General features: G+C 38.5%; 1 protein-coding gene across 4 annotated transcripts in view; it reads left to right on the top strand.

Moving 5' to 3' along the window:
- The window catches only part of NPNT (nephronectin), a 70,471-nt gene that overhangs the window by 1,869 nt on the left and 46,383 nt on the right, over positions 1-22,219 (top strand). For 2 of the 4 annotated variants that reach the window (XM_064484399.1, XM_064484402.1), the window contains exons 2-3: positions 613-713; positions 15,175-15,225. In XM_064484399.1, coding sequence (XP_064340469.1) covers positions 613-713; positions 15,175-15,225 — 152 coding nt within the window. The remainder of the gene's footprint in view (positions 1-612; positions 714-15,174; positions 15,226-22,219) is intronic. The other 2 variants (XM_064484405.1, XM_064484400.1) reach the window with 1 other exon arrangement.

Here is a 22,219-nt window from a genome sequence, read left to right as displayed (position 1 = left end):
TTAAACTCTCCTTGGTTTTATTTAGACTTCTTTCTCAAGTACATTTTTTTTCAGGGAAATTTTTTGGCTGAAAAGTGATGTCTCGAAAAGAGTTCTGTTTCATTTGATTTTGAGAACCTTCCCCCTCTTTCTGCCCCTTGCCACCTGTACCCATTATATAAGGCAGAGAAATTTTCTCTTTCTGCTTTGACACGTCTTATATTATTTAGTACTTTTCAGTTTAAGATGAATCAGTCAAAACTGGCTTTCCCCCCAGTAACAGGTGTGGTTCTTTGAGGAGTCTGTTTTATTTTAAGCTTCAGAAACCATCCTGTGAGTGGCAGCCTTGAGAATTCCTGGTTTTATCTGGTGCTATTTCCATGTAAGAAAGGATTTTCCCCTCTCTTCCCCCCCCCCCCACCCTTGTGCTTTTGCATGTGTTAACTGGCTGATGTTTGAAATCAGATCATAGCAGAACTATTTCCCTGAAGCTATTTTATCCTTTAATTTCTGCAGGCATGAAGGAGTTCATAGAAAATTGTTAGGTGTGATTTAATTTTTTCTAAAGTAATAACCAAGAGGAAATTAATTTAAAAAGTGCCTTTATTTATTTTGAATCTTTTTGTTTGGCAGGTGGCCCAGGCAAATAGTGTCATCAATTGGCCTGTGTCGTTATGGTGGGAGGATTGACTGCTGCTGGGGCTGGGCCCGCCGGTCCTGGGGACAGTGTCAGCGTGAGTATCATCCCTGGGACTTCACCGTCCTCGGAGGGTGGGCTTTCCACCATCAGTCATGGCTTCAGTCTGCACATCAGAGGGCTCATTACTGAGCAAGTCTTGGTGGCGTGGTTCTAACGTGGAAGTTTTCAGTCCCTGACTCCTTATTCTGCCCCTTTCTAGCCTGAGCCACCTCAGTAAGATGCCAGTTTTGTTATTCAGAGAGCCACGTAGGATGCTCATTTTGGCATTTGTCCGAAACATCTCCAGCTCCTGTTTTCCCATCAGGCATACTCTTTTTTTTTCCCCTCTGGGCTCTGAGATGGGGGTAAGATAACGAGTCTAGACTGTATTTACACTAAATAAACTCTGAACTTTATTGGCACTTATAAAATCCTAACCATAGCTGTTGTATAAAGTCACCTGTTTGTAAATGTTTTTTTTTTCTTTTTTTTTTGAAGTGAGATTGTATTGACTGGGTTCTAAATGGGCCACCTAGTGTAATCAAACAACACCTCTGAAAAGCATCATTTTTAAGTTCTAGAGAACTTAACATCATGTAATAAGGACCAAATCAGAATACTGATTCTCACCTTTTCTGTGATCACAAATGGATATTTTAATGGTAGAAGTCACAGCCACATCACAGAAGTTTGAGAATTTTGTTAAGTTTGAGAATTTTGTTCCCAGCATTTTATCTAGATTTTAAAATTTTATCCCAGTCTCCCTAACAACAACAAAAACAATCCACTAACGATCAAGTAAGTGTCTGGGGTATCTTGAGAGTGCTAGGTTGGCGTGTCTGGTGAGATGGTGAGAGCTGAGTTGGTTCCATATATCCCACCCAGTGTTTTACTGCTAATGAGAAAGGGGCTTAGAGAAATAGGGAAGGACAGCTGAGAAGGCTGGTGCTGGAGAGGGTGGAGCCTACCTTAGAGAAGTGTTTGTGGGGTGAGGAATCAGGTAGATTTCAGTTTGGAAAGCTAAGTGTTCCTACAGCTGCTTTAATCTTTGAGAACCACATGTAATGTCTGTCCTGTACTTGTGAAGGAGGGAGAGTGACTGTCACAGGTTGACGTCTCTAGTTAGGGATGGAAAGATAAAGGAGGCTAATGTTTGTCTGCCTGCTCCCTGCAAGGCGCTGGGCCAGACTTTTTGGACAGCTGGGTCATTGCTTCTTTGTATAAAGGAAGATGGTAGTAGCTCTAGTTTTCAGTAACCAAGAGAACTTAGGTAAAACTTCTGTGACCCTACTGGTTAGTCTCGTATGCACTGTCTTTAAAGGAAGATGGGCCAAAAGAAGAATGGTACCTGGTGGAATATAGTCTATCGGCTCTGCCAGGTATCCAAAGTGCATGGCTGGAGGCCACAGGTGTGGAGCTTTAAGAGCAATCAGGTGTTAAAAAGCTAAGGGTGAAGAGAGAATTCTCTCGACCCAACACATACAGCTCTCCCAAATAAAAAGTAGTTTCCTCCTCCTTCATGGCCTTAATTGGCAGGACACCCCCACAGCGAAAGCTGAAGTGCACTGGGGTGTGCAGAGCCCCCAGCCCCACCCAGGAAAGGCTGCCCTGGCATAGAGCCCCGGAGTGCACCTTCCCTGAAGGCAGAGTGCCAGGGCGATGGGCAGAAGCAAGCGTAGGAGTGTATTTGCACTCTGCCGGATGTGCTGCAAGAATTCCAGGGAGAAAACTGTATCTGAGAGGTTCATCGACTGTGGAATTCCCCAGAAAGAACCTTTAGGAGCTGTTCCATGTCTCTTGACCTTGTAATTCAATTTTCCCTAATATAAACATCAGCTTGGCAGTTCAGAATTTGAATGAGTGTAAAGACCTTTGAAAGGTCCAGTGGCATTATGAAATTTAAACATCTCAGGGATTTCCTAACATTTCACTTTCTGCCCAGCTTTCCCAGCAGATACAGGACACTATTTTATTATTTTCTATACTTTCATTCTGTTTCCCAAAGACTACAAACATAGTGTTTGATAGCATTTATGTTTTCCTTCTTATTTTTTTAAAATTACAGTCAATTTACAATGTTGTTTATTTCTGGTGTACAGCATAATGACTCAGTTTTACATATATATACATATTTCTTTTCATATTCTTTTTCATTATAGGCCATTACAGAGTGTTGAATATGATTCCCTGGGTTGTACAGTAGGACCTTGTTGTTTATCTATTTTTATATATGGTATCTTTTCCTTCTTGTTATTGAATCTGAGGAAGCTGAAACATGGCATGAGTTAATTAGTGAAAGGGTAATAAATGTGTAAGGCGATGAGCCCAAATCACAGTCTACCTTAACTTAGATTTGGTGAAAGTTTGAGGGGCAGCATAATGGAGAGAACGTGAACTCTGGAGCTAGACTGCCTGGGTTTAAATTAGTTCCACGTCTTTTTAGCTGTGTGACCTTGAGCGGGTCATTCAGTCCCTCCGTGCTTTCTTTTCCTCATCTCTAAAACGGATCTAAAATAGAACTATACCTCAAAGGACCATAACAAAGTCTAAATAAGTTGTTATTTGTAAAGCACTTAAAACTACTCCTGGCATAGAGTAAATACTAAATGTATGTTTGGTGAAATGAAAGAAATGTAAAGGAATACTGCTTTTGAAACAGAGTTGTGGCATGGGACGTGCCCGTGCTATCCGATTCTTTGTTCTTTAGGCATGATATATGTATTTTTGCATTTATACTGCCAAAATTTAACAAATGGTTCCAAGGTTTTCTGTGTTGCAATAAAATGCCTTTAAACTAAAAAGGGCCAGATGGATCCCTACCATTAATATTGTAGATGGCGGAGTTGTAAAAATGAGTTCAAAGATGGATGTTTCCTTGCCTGTGTTTTATTTTTCCACAATCTCAGATGGTCCAAATGCCTCTCGCCAGTTCAGTGATCCCTTCTGTTTTCATTTTGCTATAAAGAGGTAGAGGAAGGTGGGGGCCAGAGGTCAGCTCAAAGTGAGAAGGAAGAACAGGACCAAAAAGAGGCTTGTTGGGGACAAATGGAAACCTCCTGATTAGTTTCTCAAGAAAGCATCTGTGAAATTAAAGCCTTTGTCACTACATTTATTCCAGGAAAATGCCTTGCTGTTCTTTAACAATTACATCTGGTAATGGGTTACCTATAAACATTCCAAACAGCTTCTGAGAAATTTAATGTGAAAAATGTTTTTGCCTTTGACCCTCGGATAATCTCAGAGTTCTTTGCCACAAGGAGCACTCTCCCTCCCTTATCAAAGGTGCCCTGGTTCTCATTTTTGAATGATTCACTTTAGAATTTTCCTTCAAATCAGCATAGCAAAGCCAAAGGAAACTGTCCCCACCTACACACAGAACCTTCCAATTTGCCCCTGAGAAGATGTGCAAGTTGGGGCGGCCATACCCTCTGGTATTGCTTGTTAGAGCTCACACCCCAGTGCAGTGACCCTTTGGTGAGTGTTTATTCCATTTGGTTGAGCATATGAGAGCCGTTTTGACTCAGCCTTCATGTGAGTCGGGTATATATGCGTTTACACGAAGCATGGTGCGTTTCACTTTCACTTGCTCCCCCCCCCCGCCCCGTTTCGTGGACTTGTGGTCTTCAGAGAGGACGACGAACATGGCAAGGGGCTTGCGTGGCTCAGCCACGAGGCCACATTCAGCCAGACTTCCCGTCCTTCCCTCTGGGGCTGAGGAAGGAAGGATCAGAGACGTTACCCACACAAGCACAGGAGCTTACCTCCTGCTTCCTTCCCCTGCGACCCAGATCCCCTCCCACCTGCGGAGGGCACGACCTGTTCCAGAAATAGGCAGGTTATGTTTTCTTTGTTCTCCTATAGGTCATAACCTCACCTTCTTTCTATCTTTTGATTCTTTGTTTTGTTTTCTTGACTCATAAACAGATCTCTACATGTTGAGAATTCAAAATTAATTGTCTTGGGCTTTACCTTTATTGACTGTTGATGTGGCTCTTGATTTTGTAAAGGGGAAATATTCCTGATATGCTCCTAACACACTGATGGTTACATATTTGTATCGCATGGCACCTTAATCACTCAGATTGTCACGAAATACTCATTTCTTGCTCTGTGATTATTCTGTACCTTAACTTCTCCATCATATTAACTTTACGTATTTAACAATTTCTCTACTACAAAGTGGCGATGTCTGTAACAATGATTTCTCAGGGTTTGTTTATCTGATTTTAAAAAGCCGTGTATGCTGTGAAAACAGTTCTTAACTAAAAGCACTCTCCAGTTTGGGACAGCTGAGTCGAGCCCTGACTTTTGTACCTGATTCACTGTTAACACTGTGCTCAGCTGCAGTTTTCCCGTTGTACAAGTGGGTTTAAGGTGTGAGGGGTATTGCAGCTCTAAACTCCATTTGAGAACTTCCTTAGTATTGAGAAGACCGTACAGGATCTCAATGTTGCACTTCTGTGTGGCCATCCTGTCTACTTGGAGACTTGGCTATATATGTGGCTCTGACTGTTGTGTTTCTAGTTAAAGCACTTTGTAGAGATGCGAAGAAAAACTCAAAATACAGCTAGTTCTAGGTCTCAACACAGCTATTCAGTTTTTGAGTTCTTTGGCTGTCATTTAGCAATTTGTGGCTTCTGAAGGAAATTATGTGAATGAGGGTGGTTTTGTGTCCTTTTTTCCTTAAGACCAGGCAATATGCAGATATTTTATTTTGTTTCTTTGGAGATTTTGGGAAGATGTAGAACCCACACCTAAAGTTTGACTTTGCTCTATTTGTTCTAAACCTCATCTCCTCCTGCCTCCTCTCTACAACTGTACAGTTGCCATGTCAAGTGAAAATTTTGGACTCTTATCAGCATTAGATAAGCTTACTGGTTGGTGCAACTTAAGGACCGAGAAACTAATTCATTCTGAAACTGTTTTGGAGTTGTCAAATCAGATAACTTCACTGGTAATGTAAATTACTGGCTAATGATCATGGACCACTAGAAGGAATGATGAGCAAATTGTTGAATTCTTTCTGTATTTCAAAAGAAAAGGTTATTACTTTCAGCAGAGAATTTTGATTTAGTTAATGAAACACTTAAATTTCATATGTCCTTCCTTATTTGTATCTGACTTCAGAAATCAGCCTCATAAAGGGAACATGATTTATTAATTTTTGCTCCCTATATTGGTTGTTGATTTCCTGTCCTGGTCACAAAATTATATAGATTACACCCTCCTTTGATTATTTAGATTTTGAACACTTTCTTTAAAATAGTCTAAAGTAAATAAGAAATATTGGAAGCAGCTTGGAAGGTCACACAAATTGTTCCTTCACAAAAATGTTATTCCTAGTAAATGCCTTCCCATTAGTATTCAACAACGATGGCAACCTTCACTGATCATGAATCAGCATTTTATAAATAAAGCAGCTTTTTATACCCATACAGTCACACCCACTCTGGGTATCAGCGGGAGTCTCAAGGCAGGTTGTGCCATGCAGAGCCGGGTTGAAGATGCCAGCAAGTCCTGGGCCAGTTTAATTATGCTGAGCACGCCTCACCATCTTAATGCTTGTTAGCTCCCTCCTCTCATTTTGGGGTGAGAGTGCAAAATCGTGTGGGTTTTTTTTTTTTTTTTTTTTGAGGTAGGAATAAATGCAAGGCAGTGGGCAGTTTTAGAACTCCTTCCAATGCTCAGTATGAATCTCCAGATCCTTAGGAAGTGAAGTTTTCAATTAAGATTATCCAACCACCACTTTCCATGCAAAAGTTATTTAAGAACAGCATGCACTCTGGGTAACTTCAAGTGGTCTTGGAATGCAGATTCCAAACTAAAATCAGTGTTGAAGAAGTCTGACCTTTTCCCATAGGTAGTTTTGGAGTATGTGTCGTCTTGAAAATTAAGTTTCACAGAAATTACCTTGTTCCTTCATTTTCTGCCCACACATTAGAACTGATCTTTATATAATACTATTGAGATCTATTAATTTCCTAAGATCCCCTCATAAATTAATTTGGGCAGATCTTAACCTTGATGGACTAGAGATTTTAGCACTTTCTCAGGCGGGGAGGTCAAACCAAGTAAAGGAAAGCACTTTCCTGGCTGCAAATTCAGCTGTTAGATCTGCTCTCAAATACAAGGAGATGCTGCCTTAAAGTGCCCATGCGTGCGCACCCGGTTCCTGGTACTGAGGGGGCACTTCTGGCCCGGAAACAATACTTTTTGCTACTTGGAAACTTTTTTGATAAGCCTTGGAAAATATAGGTGTGCTTCCCCATCTCCTCTCCTATAGCATTTGTAATGGTTTTCATCAGTAGAATTCACGTTATATGCATTTCCAGTCAGTTGAATCCACCGCATGCTTTTAAAGCGACAATCCAGTGATGTTGAGTGATTCCCTGCAGTTTCCTTCAGAGAGAAATGGAAGACATCCATCACAGGGGCTGGGCCTTCATCGCAGGAGGTGGGAGGGAAGGAGAGAAGGGTTCTGATCATCTTCATCATCCCCCCTCCCCCACCACCATAGCAGATGCTTCTGCCCCTTTTCCACCAATTTTGTGCAGGCCTTAAAATTTTCCTATCAGTCTTTTAAAAATATTTATTTATTTTTATAAGAGAAAATGCATTCATTTTCTCAAATACCCCTCCTCAGAGCATTAAATACTACCAGCTTTTGGTATACCTTTTAGAAATATTTTACTTACTTATGGGCAAATTCCTATATATCTTCACTCTCACCCCTTTTATGCAAATAAAAGCATACTGTGTATGCCATTCTTTACCTTGCTTCTTTTTCTTAAAAATGCACCTTGAAAGGCTTTCTTTATCATCAGCACACGAAGAGCCTGGTAACTTATTTATGGATGTGTAGTATTACACTGTACCATAATATACTAACCAGTTTCTTATTGATGGACATTTATGTTTATTCTAATCTTTTGCTAATACAAACAATTTTAAAGTAAGCAACCTTGAACATACATTGAAAAAATATTGTTTTGCATGCGTTATAGTATTTCTGCAAGATAACTTTTCATATGTGGCCCACTGACATATGCAGTTGTAATTTTGACCAGTTGGCCATTGGTTTCTTACTTGGTAGTAAAAATGTGTAACATATTCTTCATATAAGTAGACTGGTGCTTGGAACTTCTCCAAGCAAAATTGTGGCTGGTAGTAAGTAGGTAAAGGGAAGACTGGATTACAGTGCTGACTTAAGTCTCTTGCAGTCCTGTATTCAGAATCTGATCTGTTGCTTGATGCTACGATGTTCTGATCCCTACTCTTTGCCCAAAAAATCCTCTGACAAGTCAGTGAAAGTCCCTCTGCCCCCATTTTTCATCTGTTTATTCTTAGACTATAGGCACCTGATTGGGAGGATGGGGTGAGGCTTGTCCATTAGCCAGGACCTTCACCTGGCTTCCCGCCTATCAGTTGTCTACTTTTTCTGGATGTGAAGTCATTTTTACTTGTAAGAAAGAGTCACACATTCTTTTAGGACTTGCTTAATTCATTGACCTTTCATTATCTTTATGGTTCAACACATAATTTTTACAGCTTGTATATAGTGTTTGCTTTTTTTACTATACCCAGTAACCTATTAGGGAGGACTGTATAGAGTTTTGATATCAGAATAGTTTTTTGGGACATCATGTTATGTTATATGATATGTTATATCTGTTATAAATGTTTTCATGAAATGTTTAACTATTGTACCAAAGTACTTTTTAAAAGTGACTTTTAAACTGTAGGTGCATATCATTTCCATTAATTATCCTAATCCTTATTCCAATTATATCTTTAATCATCTTATTATTTAAAAAAATAAGAAATGCATACATAAGTTAAAAATTAAAAGACCCAGACTGGGAGAGAGAGAGGCAGTGAAGGTAAATCTTTCTAACTTCCCTGTTTTCCTGACACCTAGGTCCAACCCCCAGCAGGCAACCACTATTGATCTTTGCAGAGATTTCTACGCATTACCCAAATTTTCCTTGTTCATAAAATGATGACATGGAGTAGGAAGTAGTCTGTACCTTCTTTTTTCATATAATACTACATTTCAGAAGCCAGTCCTTATCAGTTCATGTAAACCTGACTCATTCTTTTCAGTATATATCATATTTCTTTTGAATGTACCATAATTAATTTGAAATTATGCACATTTAAGTAGTTTCCAATATCTTGTTTTTACAAAATATGCTGCAGTGAATATCTTTACATATTCACCATCACTACTACATACATATAGATGTGGGAGAGTTACAAAGACATACTATTTTTATGTAAGTACAGTTATTGAAATGATTTCATTTGATGTTTATAAATTTTCTTATCTAAAATATATAACTTAAAGAAGATTAAATTATGGGTGATATGACAGAGCAGAAACCTTCCATTCAGTTACTTTCTATTTTTTATTCCTTAGAAGATACCTTAAAAGATGAATAGAATGGATTTATTTCTATATTTTTATGTCCTCCCTTGTTTGGGAAAGAACATGAAGTGGCTTCCAGGAATGAATGCAATAAAATAGAAAAATAGAATTAACACAGGCAAGAGGAAGAAAAAAGGATAGAATAAAAGGTAAGATGTTAGGAGGAGAGTTAATAAATGCAGATATATAAGCCATGGAATTTAAATTATATTTCATAATTTGGCTCTTAGTTTCTGCTAGCCAAAGGAAAAAGGGAAGTTTTATTGCTCATATAATTCATGTTGTTTGTTAGAGAAAAAGCAAACCAGTGATTTGGGGGAAATTATGGCTTTTCCCACACAGTTCTGAAAGAAGACTTTCATGTGGTCCCTCACAGGGTGGGGGTGAATGATGGTGTGGAAGTGGTTACCATAACTTGTTTATCCTAAAGCCAGGGGTGGTTCTGTAAAGCTGTTCCGTGGAAGATCTCCAACCTAAGATGAAGCCCTTACTCTGGAAGTGCAGTTCATGGGCCGCTGTTCTGGATGCAGCTTAAGAAGCATGGTGCATGCTTAGCTTTCTGACGGCTCAGCTTCATTCAACCCAGAGTGTCCAGCAGTGACAGGTGAATGGTATAGGGCTTTGGTTGGACGATTCCAGATTGGACAAGACAGTTTCAGGTTGGGATCTCTGACAACATCAGGTTTGCTGTATTATTAATTAAAAGCTAGTCCATATATTTTTTCTCTTTTTTTAACCTATGCATTTTAAAGATCAGTTTGTGGTTGATGGAGTTTGTTGGTACCCAGAGGCACTGGGATTGGAGTGCAGATAGGTGTCTCTCAGGATCAGTCCTGGTAGAAAGAGGTTCTGCAAAGAAATCAGTGGGAAAAGTTTTTATATCAACTTTGTATGAGTATAATTTTTGTGTTCGTTGGATATAAATATATAAAGCCATCACCATTTTGTATGTACTTACTCATTTCCAGGCAAATTATGGCTTGGAGTAAGAAGTGAAGCACAAACATTGCTTCCAGGCATCATTTTTCCTACTTATGCTGTTTTATGAAGTAGGAGCCAGTGAACCCAGAAACAACAAAATCTTTGGCCAGTGCTTGTTTCCCCAAAGCTCCTGAGTGTTATAGGTGTGCAGAGGAGCCAAAATGACCCTGAGGTTTTACCTTAGTTCACCTGGATCTTGTGGAGAGCTGCCTTAAATAAGCCACTTAGGCCTGAACAGACTCAAAGTAGAGTCTCATGTCACCATCCAGACACAAACTTAACTTCTTTTCACTGGGGTATGAGGAAGGTTAATTCTCATGCACTCCAGAAGCTCCAGGGGCAGTGCAACTGGGAACCCTGATGCACATATGCCCTGGGAGAATCTCTCTCTCTCTCCAAAAAAAAAAAAAAAAAAAAAAAAAAGATGACTCAACATATGTCTTGAGAGGGCACCTTCCCAGTAGGTGCCCCTTATCCTTTGATGGAGGATACATTTGGGGGGGAATTATGGCTTTGAATGCCTTTCCTCAGAGATCAGCACCAACCAAAAATCTAACCTGTCCAAGAATTGTCACACTCTATCAACCTGGATGGGTGCTGAGGAATTTACATTGCCAGGGTCAAGATCTTTCACTTCTTCATGGGAATCAATAAATGATAAATTGTCACAGGTAATAGAATGCAGCCAAGATAATTCGGCTTGAGAAAATTTCAAAGTGGTATCTATCACTGACCATAGAAAAATACTGTAGCATAGGCCTCATGTGAGTGACAGTGGGTCCCTAGGAATCCACTAGAGCAAACTGGTTGCAAAACATATACCTAGTTACTAAAAAATTGGTCTGTTACAAGGTATAGAGTTCAGTTAAGTAATACAAAATACAAAGAAATTTATATTGGACATTTTAAGTTATGTTTAGTGCATAAATTATATTTAGTGCATTTTAATGCACTAAAGCTTCATTTAAAATTTTCGAGTTTCATCACTTAATTACTACCAGAGCATAATTGAGATAACTAGGGTCATAATATAATTACTATTAAAATTCGTGATAAAGCCAGGATAAAGGAGTACATTACAGCCCACATGTGATAAAGTAGTAAAAGTAGTATAGTAAAATAGTGACAGATATCTATGTTCATTCTATAGTCTTTTGTAAATACTCTCAAGAATTTTAGTTTTAACTTAGCCTGATGAAACACTGTTAAGTCAACCTGTTATTGTTAACTCCGATAGGAGGAAGATAGGAAGATATTGTTAACTCCGATAGGAGGAAGAGATATGAATAATCAAATTGGTTTCTTAGCTTTAGAAGATAGTACTTGATTTTGGAGAGGAAACAGTTTTCTTCCTAATTCTATTTAATTAGAAGCCCTCATTTTCTGCCATGTATTAACCAAAGGCTGAAGAGAGCCTTGGTAGGTACCAGATGGCAGGGGAAAGTCAATTTGAGACTAAGGATTTGCTGTAGGTGATTTGCATGAGCATAATCTAGAGTCAACTAAATTTTAAAACTGAACACTGCATTTGATCAATATCTCTTTAAGGATTCTGTAGATTAATGACATAAATTCTCCAGAACTGACAGTGTTTTCCTTTTGTAACATCATCAAATCACAAAGTTAGGGTTGTCTTTTGTAAATATTATTGACTTATTCTGAACTTTTAGGAGCTATGTCATCACGGTTTAAATTTGTGCTCATATACACAAAAGAGGAAAAAATTGGACATTTCTGGATTTATGTTCACTTTGCCAGAAACAATGTTATTTTTCAAAAATCCTTAGTCTTGTTTTCATAAATCAGAGTTTTCAAATTCAGTTTCTGTGGAAAAATCCCTAAATGGTCAAAGGTGTGTTGCTAAATTTATAGAAACTAACTCCTTTGGATAGACTTCATGAATGTGTTTCCTCCCACCCAAAATATTTTTCTAAAGCCTTTGGTGCCTCCTGTTTTATTTCGGTGTTTAGATTTCCCAGGTACTTGGTAATTGTCTGCCAAATGCTTTCATGCCAACAAATAGCAAATAATAGAAGACAACAAACTGCAGCTTATGCTTAGTTGTATTTTTTTAATGTACATGGGTATTTAGAGTTGGCTTTTATATAACTTACTATGGCTAAATTTCCTACTGGATAAATTGTCCCAAGTTCGTCTGATTTTCTTTGTGAAATACCATGAAATATTTATATAATGGTGGTTGCAAGTCCTTTGTCCCTTGAACTGAGTTTTTAAATCATTGATGAATTAAAAAGTTCATTGTATCTTGGTGTCTGTGTATGGTCAAGAATTAAGATACTCCCCTGTATAGTTTTATTTCCTAATTAAGGCAGAATTGCTTTTGAAACAATTAAATTTGGGGAAGAAAATACAAAATTATGAAGAAATGATTTGTAGATTTGCTAAATGTCCTGTTCTCTAGTCTTGTGTTGCGGTCTGATGAATTCTATAGCTTTAATGCTTAGAAAATAATGAACTGAAAGTTAGGATCATCCAGCTTCTGACTCAGAATGCTATTCATGAGATCTGTTATCCTGGGTGTTGGTGTTATAAATGTTCAGCGTTGGAGAGTTGTCTATGAATAGAATTTGCCAGGCTAATACTAACTTTTTTGACAATGAGAAACACATGAAATTTAGGGTTAGGGTATGGTATGGGGAAATTCTTGGAGTTACTACTTTTTCCAGTTGGAGATTAGGGTTGGGAGGTAGACGTACAGTGGCAAGGAGGACCCTTCCCTTTCATCTGCATACCTGGCATTTGTTACCTGTACGGAGGGGCGTGCACTATGCTTAAGAGGCTGTGCGACTCCCGTCTGGATCGTATAGTAACTGCATCAGTCATCTTAGTCTGAAGCGTTTTATTATTTCCTTTTCAAAGGTTGTGCTTGCCTAATATTTGAGCATTTTATAATGCATTACAGTAAATTGAACAATACATTAGAAGATAGGGGTACCTTCAGATAATGAAGGGGCTCAATTTTCTGGGTTTCTTATCCCTCATTTTCCTTAACACTGTCCAAAGCCCAGGATTGACTCCAGATCTGTAAACCTGTGTTTAGTCATCCCCTAATAGTTTAGTTTTTGTAGTTTGTGTTAATTACAGTTTTATAAAATCTTCAGATCTTTAGCCATGCCTGAGATCACTGAGAACCCTAGGAAGGCGCAGAGAGTCACTGAGAGCCCTCAGATGAGCTGAAGCAGTGGTCGGGGGCGAGTCACAGGAGAGAGTCCTACAGCTGTGAACTTGGTTGACAGGCTTGCCCATGCTGACCACTGTGGCTGTTTTACAATGGCTGCAGGGAAACAGATCATCAGGAGAAAATGGGCTGATTTTTCTGTATTATGTACTACTGATGAATCCAATTTTAGTGCTCTCCACAGTGGGGTTTATACCAGAAAAAAATACATGTAGGGCATTTATTTTCAGCAACTTTCACAAAAATTGTAGTGATGTGAAAATTTCCTTATGTGTCAACAAAGACTAGACCTCCAAAACTTTGTGGAGATAACCTATTCCAGGTTTAACATTGCTTTGATTTAAAATGCAGTTTTGTATAGTTTTAAAATGCAAATTTTAGAATATGGGACATTGGCTAAAATTTCATGCTAGAAGTCTTATTTAATGGATATAACTATTGATACCTTAAAATTTCTAAATCTATGTGTGGCAAGGCTGATTTATGTTAAGGAAGAGAAATGTGACCCAACTTCAAGATATTATGAGACAAAGACTATACAGAACTGTTTACCTGCTTGGTACTAATATAACTAGTTAGAAAATAATGATGTTTGCTATTCTTTATTGACTTGTTTCACCTTTATTTAATATATTTTTCTTAATAAACTAGATTATTCAAAATTGGCATTTTAGAGTATTAAAGAAACGGTATCCTTTTATATTTTCCCCTATTCATACATAACCCTAGTCATAAACAGTTTTCTTTCATATGTGATCCAGAATATAAGTTGCAATTTATGCTTTATTTTCCGCTTTTTGCTTAGATTGTGCCTGATATATTTCATTATTTTAAGAAATGTGTCAACATCAAGATATGGTGAGTTCTTTTAAAGTTAGCAACAGCAACAATAAAAACAAAACACTAATTTGTTTTAAATCTAGCCAACATGAAAAAAAAAACTCTAACAAGCAAATGTAAAATGTATGCTTTTAAAAATACAGAGCAGTCATTCTGGATCAATAGTTAAATTATTACTTTAATTAAATCAAATTGGCCTTAGGATTTTTTCTTCTGATATTACTGAAAAGGAGGCTTCATTCACCTAATTTTAAATTATACAAACAAATACACAACTGGAAAGTTAAAGTGAATATTTTATGCTTTGTAAAGGAAAAGCATTACCAGAAAAGAAGGAATAAAATCATCTCTCCTCTTACTTCTAGAATCTCTAGGCTGGTCAATCCCTGACCATTATTAGTAGTGTTTCAAGTTTCTTCCATTTACTTTCATAAAACTCGGTGATCTATGTATCTTAAAGTGAAATGGCTGAGCTTTCGCACTAATTCTTGTTGCTATTGACAACCAAAGCAGCCATGCAAGAAGAAAGTGCCGTGGAAGGAAAGAAAAACCTTAATATTTCCTCCCCAAAGTTGGAGAGAAAAGGGAACACACAGTATGTAAGAAACAGGTAAGTAAAGCTCTCTCAATTTAAAAACTACCAGCCTTGGTTACTAATTGATCAAAAGTTTTAATTTTTTTCAGATATTTTGTCCAACACTCATTTAAATAAAAGGATACTGTCTCTTGGAACCAAAAATTAATACTCTGAAAATGAAAAATTGGATTGGAAGGTACAGTGTCACAAAAGGTCTGGAATATTTTAATTTAGAATTTGAACTGTGAAAGAATAGCACAACTTCAATTATTGGGTAAAATTTTTGTTACAAAATGTTTTTTAATGACAGAATGGTGACTAAAATATTACTATTTTAAACATGTCCTAGATTTTTTTTTTTGTTTCAGAAAAGCACTGAAAGTTGCATATGTGTAAGTCTCCGGGAATGTAACAAGTTGATAAATACCCAAGTCCAGCCTCCTTACAGAGAAAAGATCTGGAATTTCTTTTTTTGGACATTTGTTTTGCAGCTTTCTACGTCTTAAGGCAGAGAATAGCCAGAATAAGGTGCCAGCTCAAAGGTTAGATGAACATATTTTTTGAAATAATTTTGGCTAATCCACATCTTGAAAAGCATACTTCTAAATAATAACTTCACAAAGTTATTAATAAAACTTAATGTTAGTGCTGTTTTTGGGTTGCTTTTTGGGGAGAAAACTATATTCCTTAGACATGTGTTTATCCTGTTCATAATTTTATTTCAGTTACTACATTAAACTTTTTCCTTTCAGTTTATAATTCCTTTCTCCTGTTTTATGAATCTAATAAATTGACCTCCATTCTAATCTAAAGGACAGTTTATATTGTTAATACTTAAAGAAGCAGATTAAAAAAAAAAAAGTCCACCAAATGAAATTACTAACACCATGCTATCATTAACCTGAGGGAGTTGTATCTCATATTCATTAATTCTCCATGGAAAAAATCAGGTAAGAAATATTTTTATTGTATAAAGTATGGGATGTTCTAATAGCACCTATGAATATCCGTGCTACTGTTTTGGTACATGAAGGATTTCTCGTTTTAAATATTTTGGGACAATGTCACCTGACAAATCACCCTTATGATACTGTATTGGAAATTTTTGGTGAAACATATGAAATTCTATTTACACTGGTACCAGGAAGACCACGCACTTTAAACTGATACATGGGGGATACTATCACATGTCACAGAAAATGTTTTTAAGGGTAGATTTTAAATAAAAACGTTTGGGAACAAAATTGTTCCAGAAATAAAAGTTAAGGAATTTCTTTGTTCAGGGACACTTAAAAATATCAAAGCATATGTACCTTATATTTACTATCAGCTACAGGATAAACTAGCAGAGCTATGGCCGAGGTCAAGGAGGCAACACTGAACAAAGAGTATAATGTGGGCTTTGTCACCAGCAAATGAGGTTTGAGGACCTGTTCCTGTGATTCACCAACTATAACGTGCTAGATATTTTATTTAACTTTTCTGAGCCACAATTTCCAAATCTTTAAACCTACTGGGCAAGACTGTTGCCGTAAGGGGAGGGAGTGCCTTATGCAGAACAATTCTTGATAAATGTTTGCTATCATTGTTGCAAGGTCAATATAAAGAATATAAATGAACTTTTTAAGATATTTATTTATTATTTTATTATTTTGGTGGGGGTGGGGGAGGTACTTAGGTTTAATTTATTTTTAGAGGAGCTAATGGGGATTGAACCCAGGGCCTCGTGCATGCTAAGCATGTGCTCTACGGCTTGAGTTGTGCCCTCCCCACTACAAATGAACTTTGGAACACTCTTTTACTGGGGTCCATCATAGCATCCATGGTATACAGTATATTATAAAATACATTTTATTTACCATGCCTATTGTTTGGAAATAATCCATTGGAAGTAGTAGAAAATTTCTCAAATTATTCATTTCTAAAATAAAAACTGCCAGTGGTTAACTGTGCTTCTGAACCAGTCCTTCTCCACTGCTTTAATAACATCCATTTGCAGACATCAGAATGAAGTATGGTTTTGGTTACTTAATGCAAGGAAAAGGAACTGGAAAGAATGAGACTTGAATTGTGCAACTACTTTTAGAGTTAGTGATTTACTTGACACACATTTGAGAGCTTACTAGAGGCAAGGAGCTAGTTAGGTGCTGGGAGGAATACAAATGTTTGTAGAATATGGACTCTTGCTTGCCAGGAGCTGATTTGGTAAGATGGTTGTTGTCTCTTATTCCTTCCAGGATTCTAAAATAGGCAAGAGTTAGGGGAAAAGAGTTGAGGTTGTTTAGAGGAAGAATTACTTCCTATATGAGGGGATCAAGGAAGATTTCAGGGACTCAGTAGTGTTCAGTTGGTTCATTCACTCAATAGATACATACTGAGGGCTATTACCTGTGTTACCCTGGGCCAACCACTGCAGACCTGTCAGTAAGAGGAAGCTACAGGCATTTACATCCGTCACTGTCAGTGTTGAAGGCCAGCAGATGAAGCCACTATTACTGGATGACAGGTGAGTTTTGAGACAGGCGTGTTTCGAGGTAGGATACTGTGAGGGCATATCTCAGCAGACAGTATCCCCCAAGAGTGATGGTCTCGTGGCCCAGCTAAATCCTGGGGGATAAGTAAGTCAAGTGAAGGTCACCCTACCAGACAGAAAAATGGGTTAATACTTCAGAAGCCAGAATGAGGGCATATTCCAGGAAATGTCAGAACCTTAATCTGGCCTTGGGGTCTCTGTGGAGGGCACCTGATGAGAGACGCCAGAGGAGAGGTTGGCGTGGGCTAACTCATGGAAGGCCTTTGATGTCATAGTAAATAGATTAACCTTTATCCCAAAGTTACAGAGGAACACTGTATAGATTTTAAGTAGGGAAATTACATAATTGAGTCTATATTTCAGAGGTGATAAGCTGGTGCCAATGGGTCAGATCTAGCGTAGAGGTGAACTTGATTTCATTCACAGGGTGTTTCAACATTTTTTGAAATAGTTGTCAGTGTTTCATGAGACATGGATGTCAGGCCCAGGGTTTGTTGAAAAATCTCTGCATTGCCACAAGGAACCACAAGGGCTGGAGTTGCTTGGCATTTACCCTGTGTGGAAGAAGCATGTATTCCATGTTACCATGGGGCTCACTTTGGGCAAATGCCAGAGGCCTGTACGCATTTGAGGTTCTGGGGCCAATTTCTGAACATTTTCCTGATTGGTGATTAAGAGCTAGATAGTTGAGGCTCAGGGCTAGAGGCTGTTACAGTAAACCTGGTGAAGAATTAGGTTTTATCTTAAGCAGGACTGGTGGGAACAGAGAAGAATGGGGATTTGAAAAATACTAAAAAGAAAGGAGGGCAAGGCATGCCTTAGGACAGTGGTGGGGAGTGCAGGCTTCGGAGACAGACCTGGCTGCAGCCATGAACTGTGTCTTTGAGAAACTTACCTAACCTTCCTGAGCAGTAAAATATAGACAACAGCCCTACCTCGTGGGGTTTTTATCAGGGTCAAATGAGAAAAGGCAAACCCCTAGCTCAGGAACTGGCTCATATTAATTCACATTCAGTAAAGTGGTGGCAGGCGATGGTGGTGGCTGTGAGGCAGATGGAATCAAGGGTGACGCCCAAGTTTGTGGTGTGTTATTTGGCAGCTAGAGAACGTGGAGAAAGTGCAGGCGACGGCTTCGGTGTTAGATGTGGTATGTGTGACGTGCTTATGAGACCTTGAAGTGGAGAGGTGTGATACGTGGTTGGATTCTGGGGTCTGGAGCTCAGGGGTGAGGTCTGAGTGAGCGGGCACAGGCTGGGATTTGGTGATCTCTCCACCACTGTCTGCTCACACCCTCCTTCCCCTCCGCCTCCTTCGGTCAACATGATAATCCTCACAACCACCACCAGAGAGGATCAGCGTTAAGCAGTAAAAGGAGTATATGGAAGAGGTAAAATAGTGTGTGTCAGCTGAAATGTTATCTGATAGTTTTCAGTTCTTGAAAAAAATTTCTTTCCGGTTGAACATTTTGGCCTCTAGTCAAAAGAAATGAGTAATTCAACATTTGTTTCTATCAAGGGCTGAAAAAAAAAATCACTCTATAAACATTCTAGGCTTTTTCCCCTTTTGGTTGGCTTTTCCTGTTTCACATCACTCTCCTAATTCCGAGTAATATTCAACTAAAAGTGAATCCTTGTTAGGAACAAATGACCACACTTGTGTTTGGAGTTTGTACTCTTTCTTAGCTGAACATCCTGAGAATCAGCCCCGGCTCCGATGCCACCTGCTCCTCCACGCCCTCCTGACGTCAGGGGCAGGATGTGTCCTCTTCATTCTCTGCACTTGGTTGTTACACTGGCACAGAGCTTATCCCATCCTGCCCTGCAGTGTGGTTATTGGTGGCCCTGTGTTGTTTGTTCTGCTAGTCTGTGAGCTCTGTGAACTGGGGCCTGGGCCTTACACGCCCTTAGCTTCTTCAGTGCCGGCTCGTCTTGCTCAGTCAGTACTTTGAAGGTGGAAGGACTGGGCACTTCTATATCAAAGGCATAAGATGAACAGGATGTAATCCTAACAAGCCGATCATGGTTTTAGGAAAAACAGTTTACTTGGAAAATGAATATACTTAATTTGTCTGCCTGTCTTATGACCTTATTGCATGCCATAGATCTTAACTCTTGATTAAGGTTCTTAAAAGAAATCAATTTACATGCTTGAAAACACATAAAGTGCAACGTGATTGTCGTCTGCTGCTTCTAGTCCATTGATTGTTTGCAGTAATGGACGGAATCTTGATTCTTTATGTACAGGGCTCTTCAATCTGGTGATGGCCTTGTCTTAGAAGGATGCTTTTTTGCTATGTGGTCGTGGTCACGGTGGACTGCCTTTGCGTTGCCAGACCCTGTCCTGCCTCATGCTTTTCTGGCTTTGCTTGTGCTGTGTGTCTTGAATGAAAGGCCCTTCACGCAACCACATGGTGAATTCCTAAGCATCCTTTAAGATGCAGCTCACATTTCCTCTTGTCTTTCCTGACATTTTTCCTACTCTCGCCTGTCTGCAGAGAAAGTCCTTCTCTGTTCTTTTTTTTCCTCCATTCTTTTAATGCTGCGTACACCTGTCATGTCTGTCTTTGTCAGGAGACTATGCTCTTTCAGAGCAGGTACTGTGTACTTAAAAGAGCTCAAAGCCTGGCGGGGGTGCTAGATATGAAAACTGACTGATAACATAGCACAAAACAGGTGCATATATAAGTAGATATATAAACTGTATGGCAGAGGTGTGCACGGGGGTGATGAAAGCACTGAGGAGGGCTCCAAACTCAGAATGAGAGACCAAAGCAAATACTGTGTAAGCTGACTATTGAAGCCTATCAGGATGTCCAGCAAAGGGGAAGAGTGACACTCCACGGAAGAGCGTGGAGGTATTAGAGTAGGTTATTTCCTGGGAACTGCGATTAGTTGGTATATTTGTGGTTGTCCTTGGACATGAGGCTGGTGGGATAGACAGGAGTCAGATCATGAAAGGTGGGGTCGAATGCCGTCCTAAGGGCTCGAACCAGTGAGATGGGCTCTACGTAAGCATGACAAGGAGTCAGTCAGTGACGGGGGGGACTGGCATGGTGAGATCATGCGGAAGCCCGTGATTAGCAAGGCCCCTCCAGTAGCAGATTAGGACTGGATCGAAGTCCACGGTACTGGGGGCAGGGAGACCCTTGTGCCTTCACTTATTTAATCCATCCCTTATTGATGGACAGCTAAGTTGTTTCCAAGTTTCTGTTTAAGGTTATCTATCAGGTAAATTCGGAACAATGAGTGAGTTAATGCTTTCCTTAGAAAAAAAATAAAAACAAACCATGACCCAAACTGACTAATGGCTAACATCCTATAATTCTAATGCACAATTAGAAAATTGGTTCCATTTTTTAAATAATTAATATCTGTCTCAACTCATTATATATCAGCCACTCTTCAAATATAGGGATTTTGGTTGCTGAAAGAAGTGGTGATGGTTACATTAAAACTTTCTGTCCTTTGGTGTTGATTGCCCAGTACAGGTACTGATCAGAGCATCATCTCCTCAGCTGAAACAAATATGATTTTTTTTCTAAAAGAAATACTTGAATGTGTTTCATTATATTCCAGTGAATTCTTACATTATGACATCAGATGTCTTGTAAATTTATTTTTTTAAAGAAATTTTTTAGCACTACTTCCTTTCCAAAGCCTTTTCTGACTCTCTTAAACCTTTGTAATTGATCACTTCCTCTTGTGTATTCTCTACGCACATCTGTTACTAGGACATCCTTGCTTACTGGATTTACCTACTTGAGGACGAGGACTTGGTCTTTCATTGATTTTAATATCCTCAGTCTTTAATATAGTATCTTAGGACTCTGGAACTATTCCTCTTTGTCATTCTTAAAATGTTACCTATAATGAGAATTTCATCGAGCTCTTAGTATGAAATGGACACTGTTCTAAGTACTTTATTTAGATATTCTCATTTAAGCCTCCCAATAGACCTATGAGTAAATTCTATGTGCACCATGTTGGTTTACTATTTTTTAAGTTAAAAAATCGCAGTGTTGACACTGTCCTCTTGTTCAACCTATGGTCTCCATTTTAGAGCAGATAGTAGCTGGGTAATCTGTACAGGCCATGCATCTTCTAAGCAGTAGGGCTGGGACCTCAGCAGCCTAACTCCAGCATCTGTGCATTTGCCCCTCTCTAGAGTGTGCTGGTAAGTGAGCAACAGCTCACAAAGGAAGGAATACCTGTCAAGGTAGTTAAGTAGTATTTATTAAGATACGGGTATTATCCTACTCGTGTTTATAAATTTTAACTATTTTTGTATTTGAAAATTTTCGAATACACAGAGGAGTTAAAAGTATAGCAACATGTACAGTTGTTAACATGTTACACATTTGCACACATGCACGCACTTGCTTGCATGCTCTCTTTATGTGTATATATTTTACTGAACCATTTGAAAGTAACTTACAGACATAATGGCTTTTCGTACCTGCATACTTCAAAATGCATGCATATTATCACACTTACGAAATTTAACATAGGTACAATATTATCTAATACACAGTCCATATTTAGATTTCCCAAATTACTCTCAAAATGGTTTTCATGGATTTTTTCTTATTGATCCAGATCCAGTCAAGGACCACATATTGCATTTAGTTGACATTCCTCTTTGGTTTCCTTTAACTTTGAATGGCTTAAGAACAGTTTTAGATCTACCTCTTTCTTTTTAATGTGCTTCTTAACAATGTTATTTTTCAAGAGTACAGGTCAATTTCTTGGTAGAATGTTGCACATCTAACCTCGTCTGAGTTTCCCTTATCATTAGATGCAGGTTAAATCTTTTTTGCAAGAATATTACATAGATGATCATATGTTATGACATTCCCATTTCCCATAATGTCATTTTTATTTTATTATTCGTGATGCTAAGTTTGATCATTTAAAATTCTGTCCACCAGATTTTTTCCACTGAAAGTCACCTTCTTCCCTTTGTAATGAGTAAGTAATCTGTGGAGTGACACATTGAAATAGTTT

The sequence above is a fragment of the Camelus dromedarius genome, chromosome 1, assembly GCF_036321535.1.
Source record: "Camelus dromedarius isolate mCamDro1 chromosome 1, mCamDro1.pat, whole genome shotgun sequence".
Lineage (NCBI taxonomy): Eukaryota > Metazoa > Chordata > Mammalia > Artiodactyla > Camelidae > Camelus > Camelus dromedarius.
The sequence above is the reverse complement of the archived record's forward strand: the minus strand, read 5'-3'. Positions and strand labels throughout refer to the sequence as shown.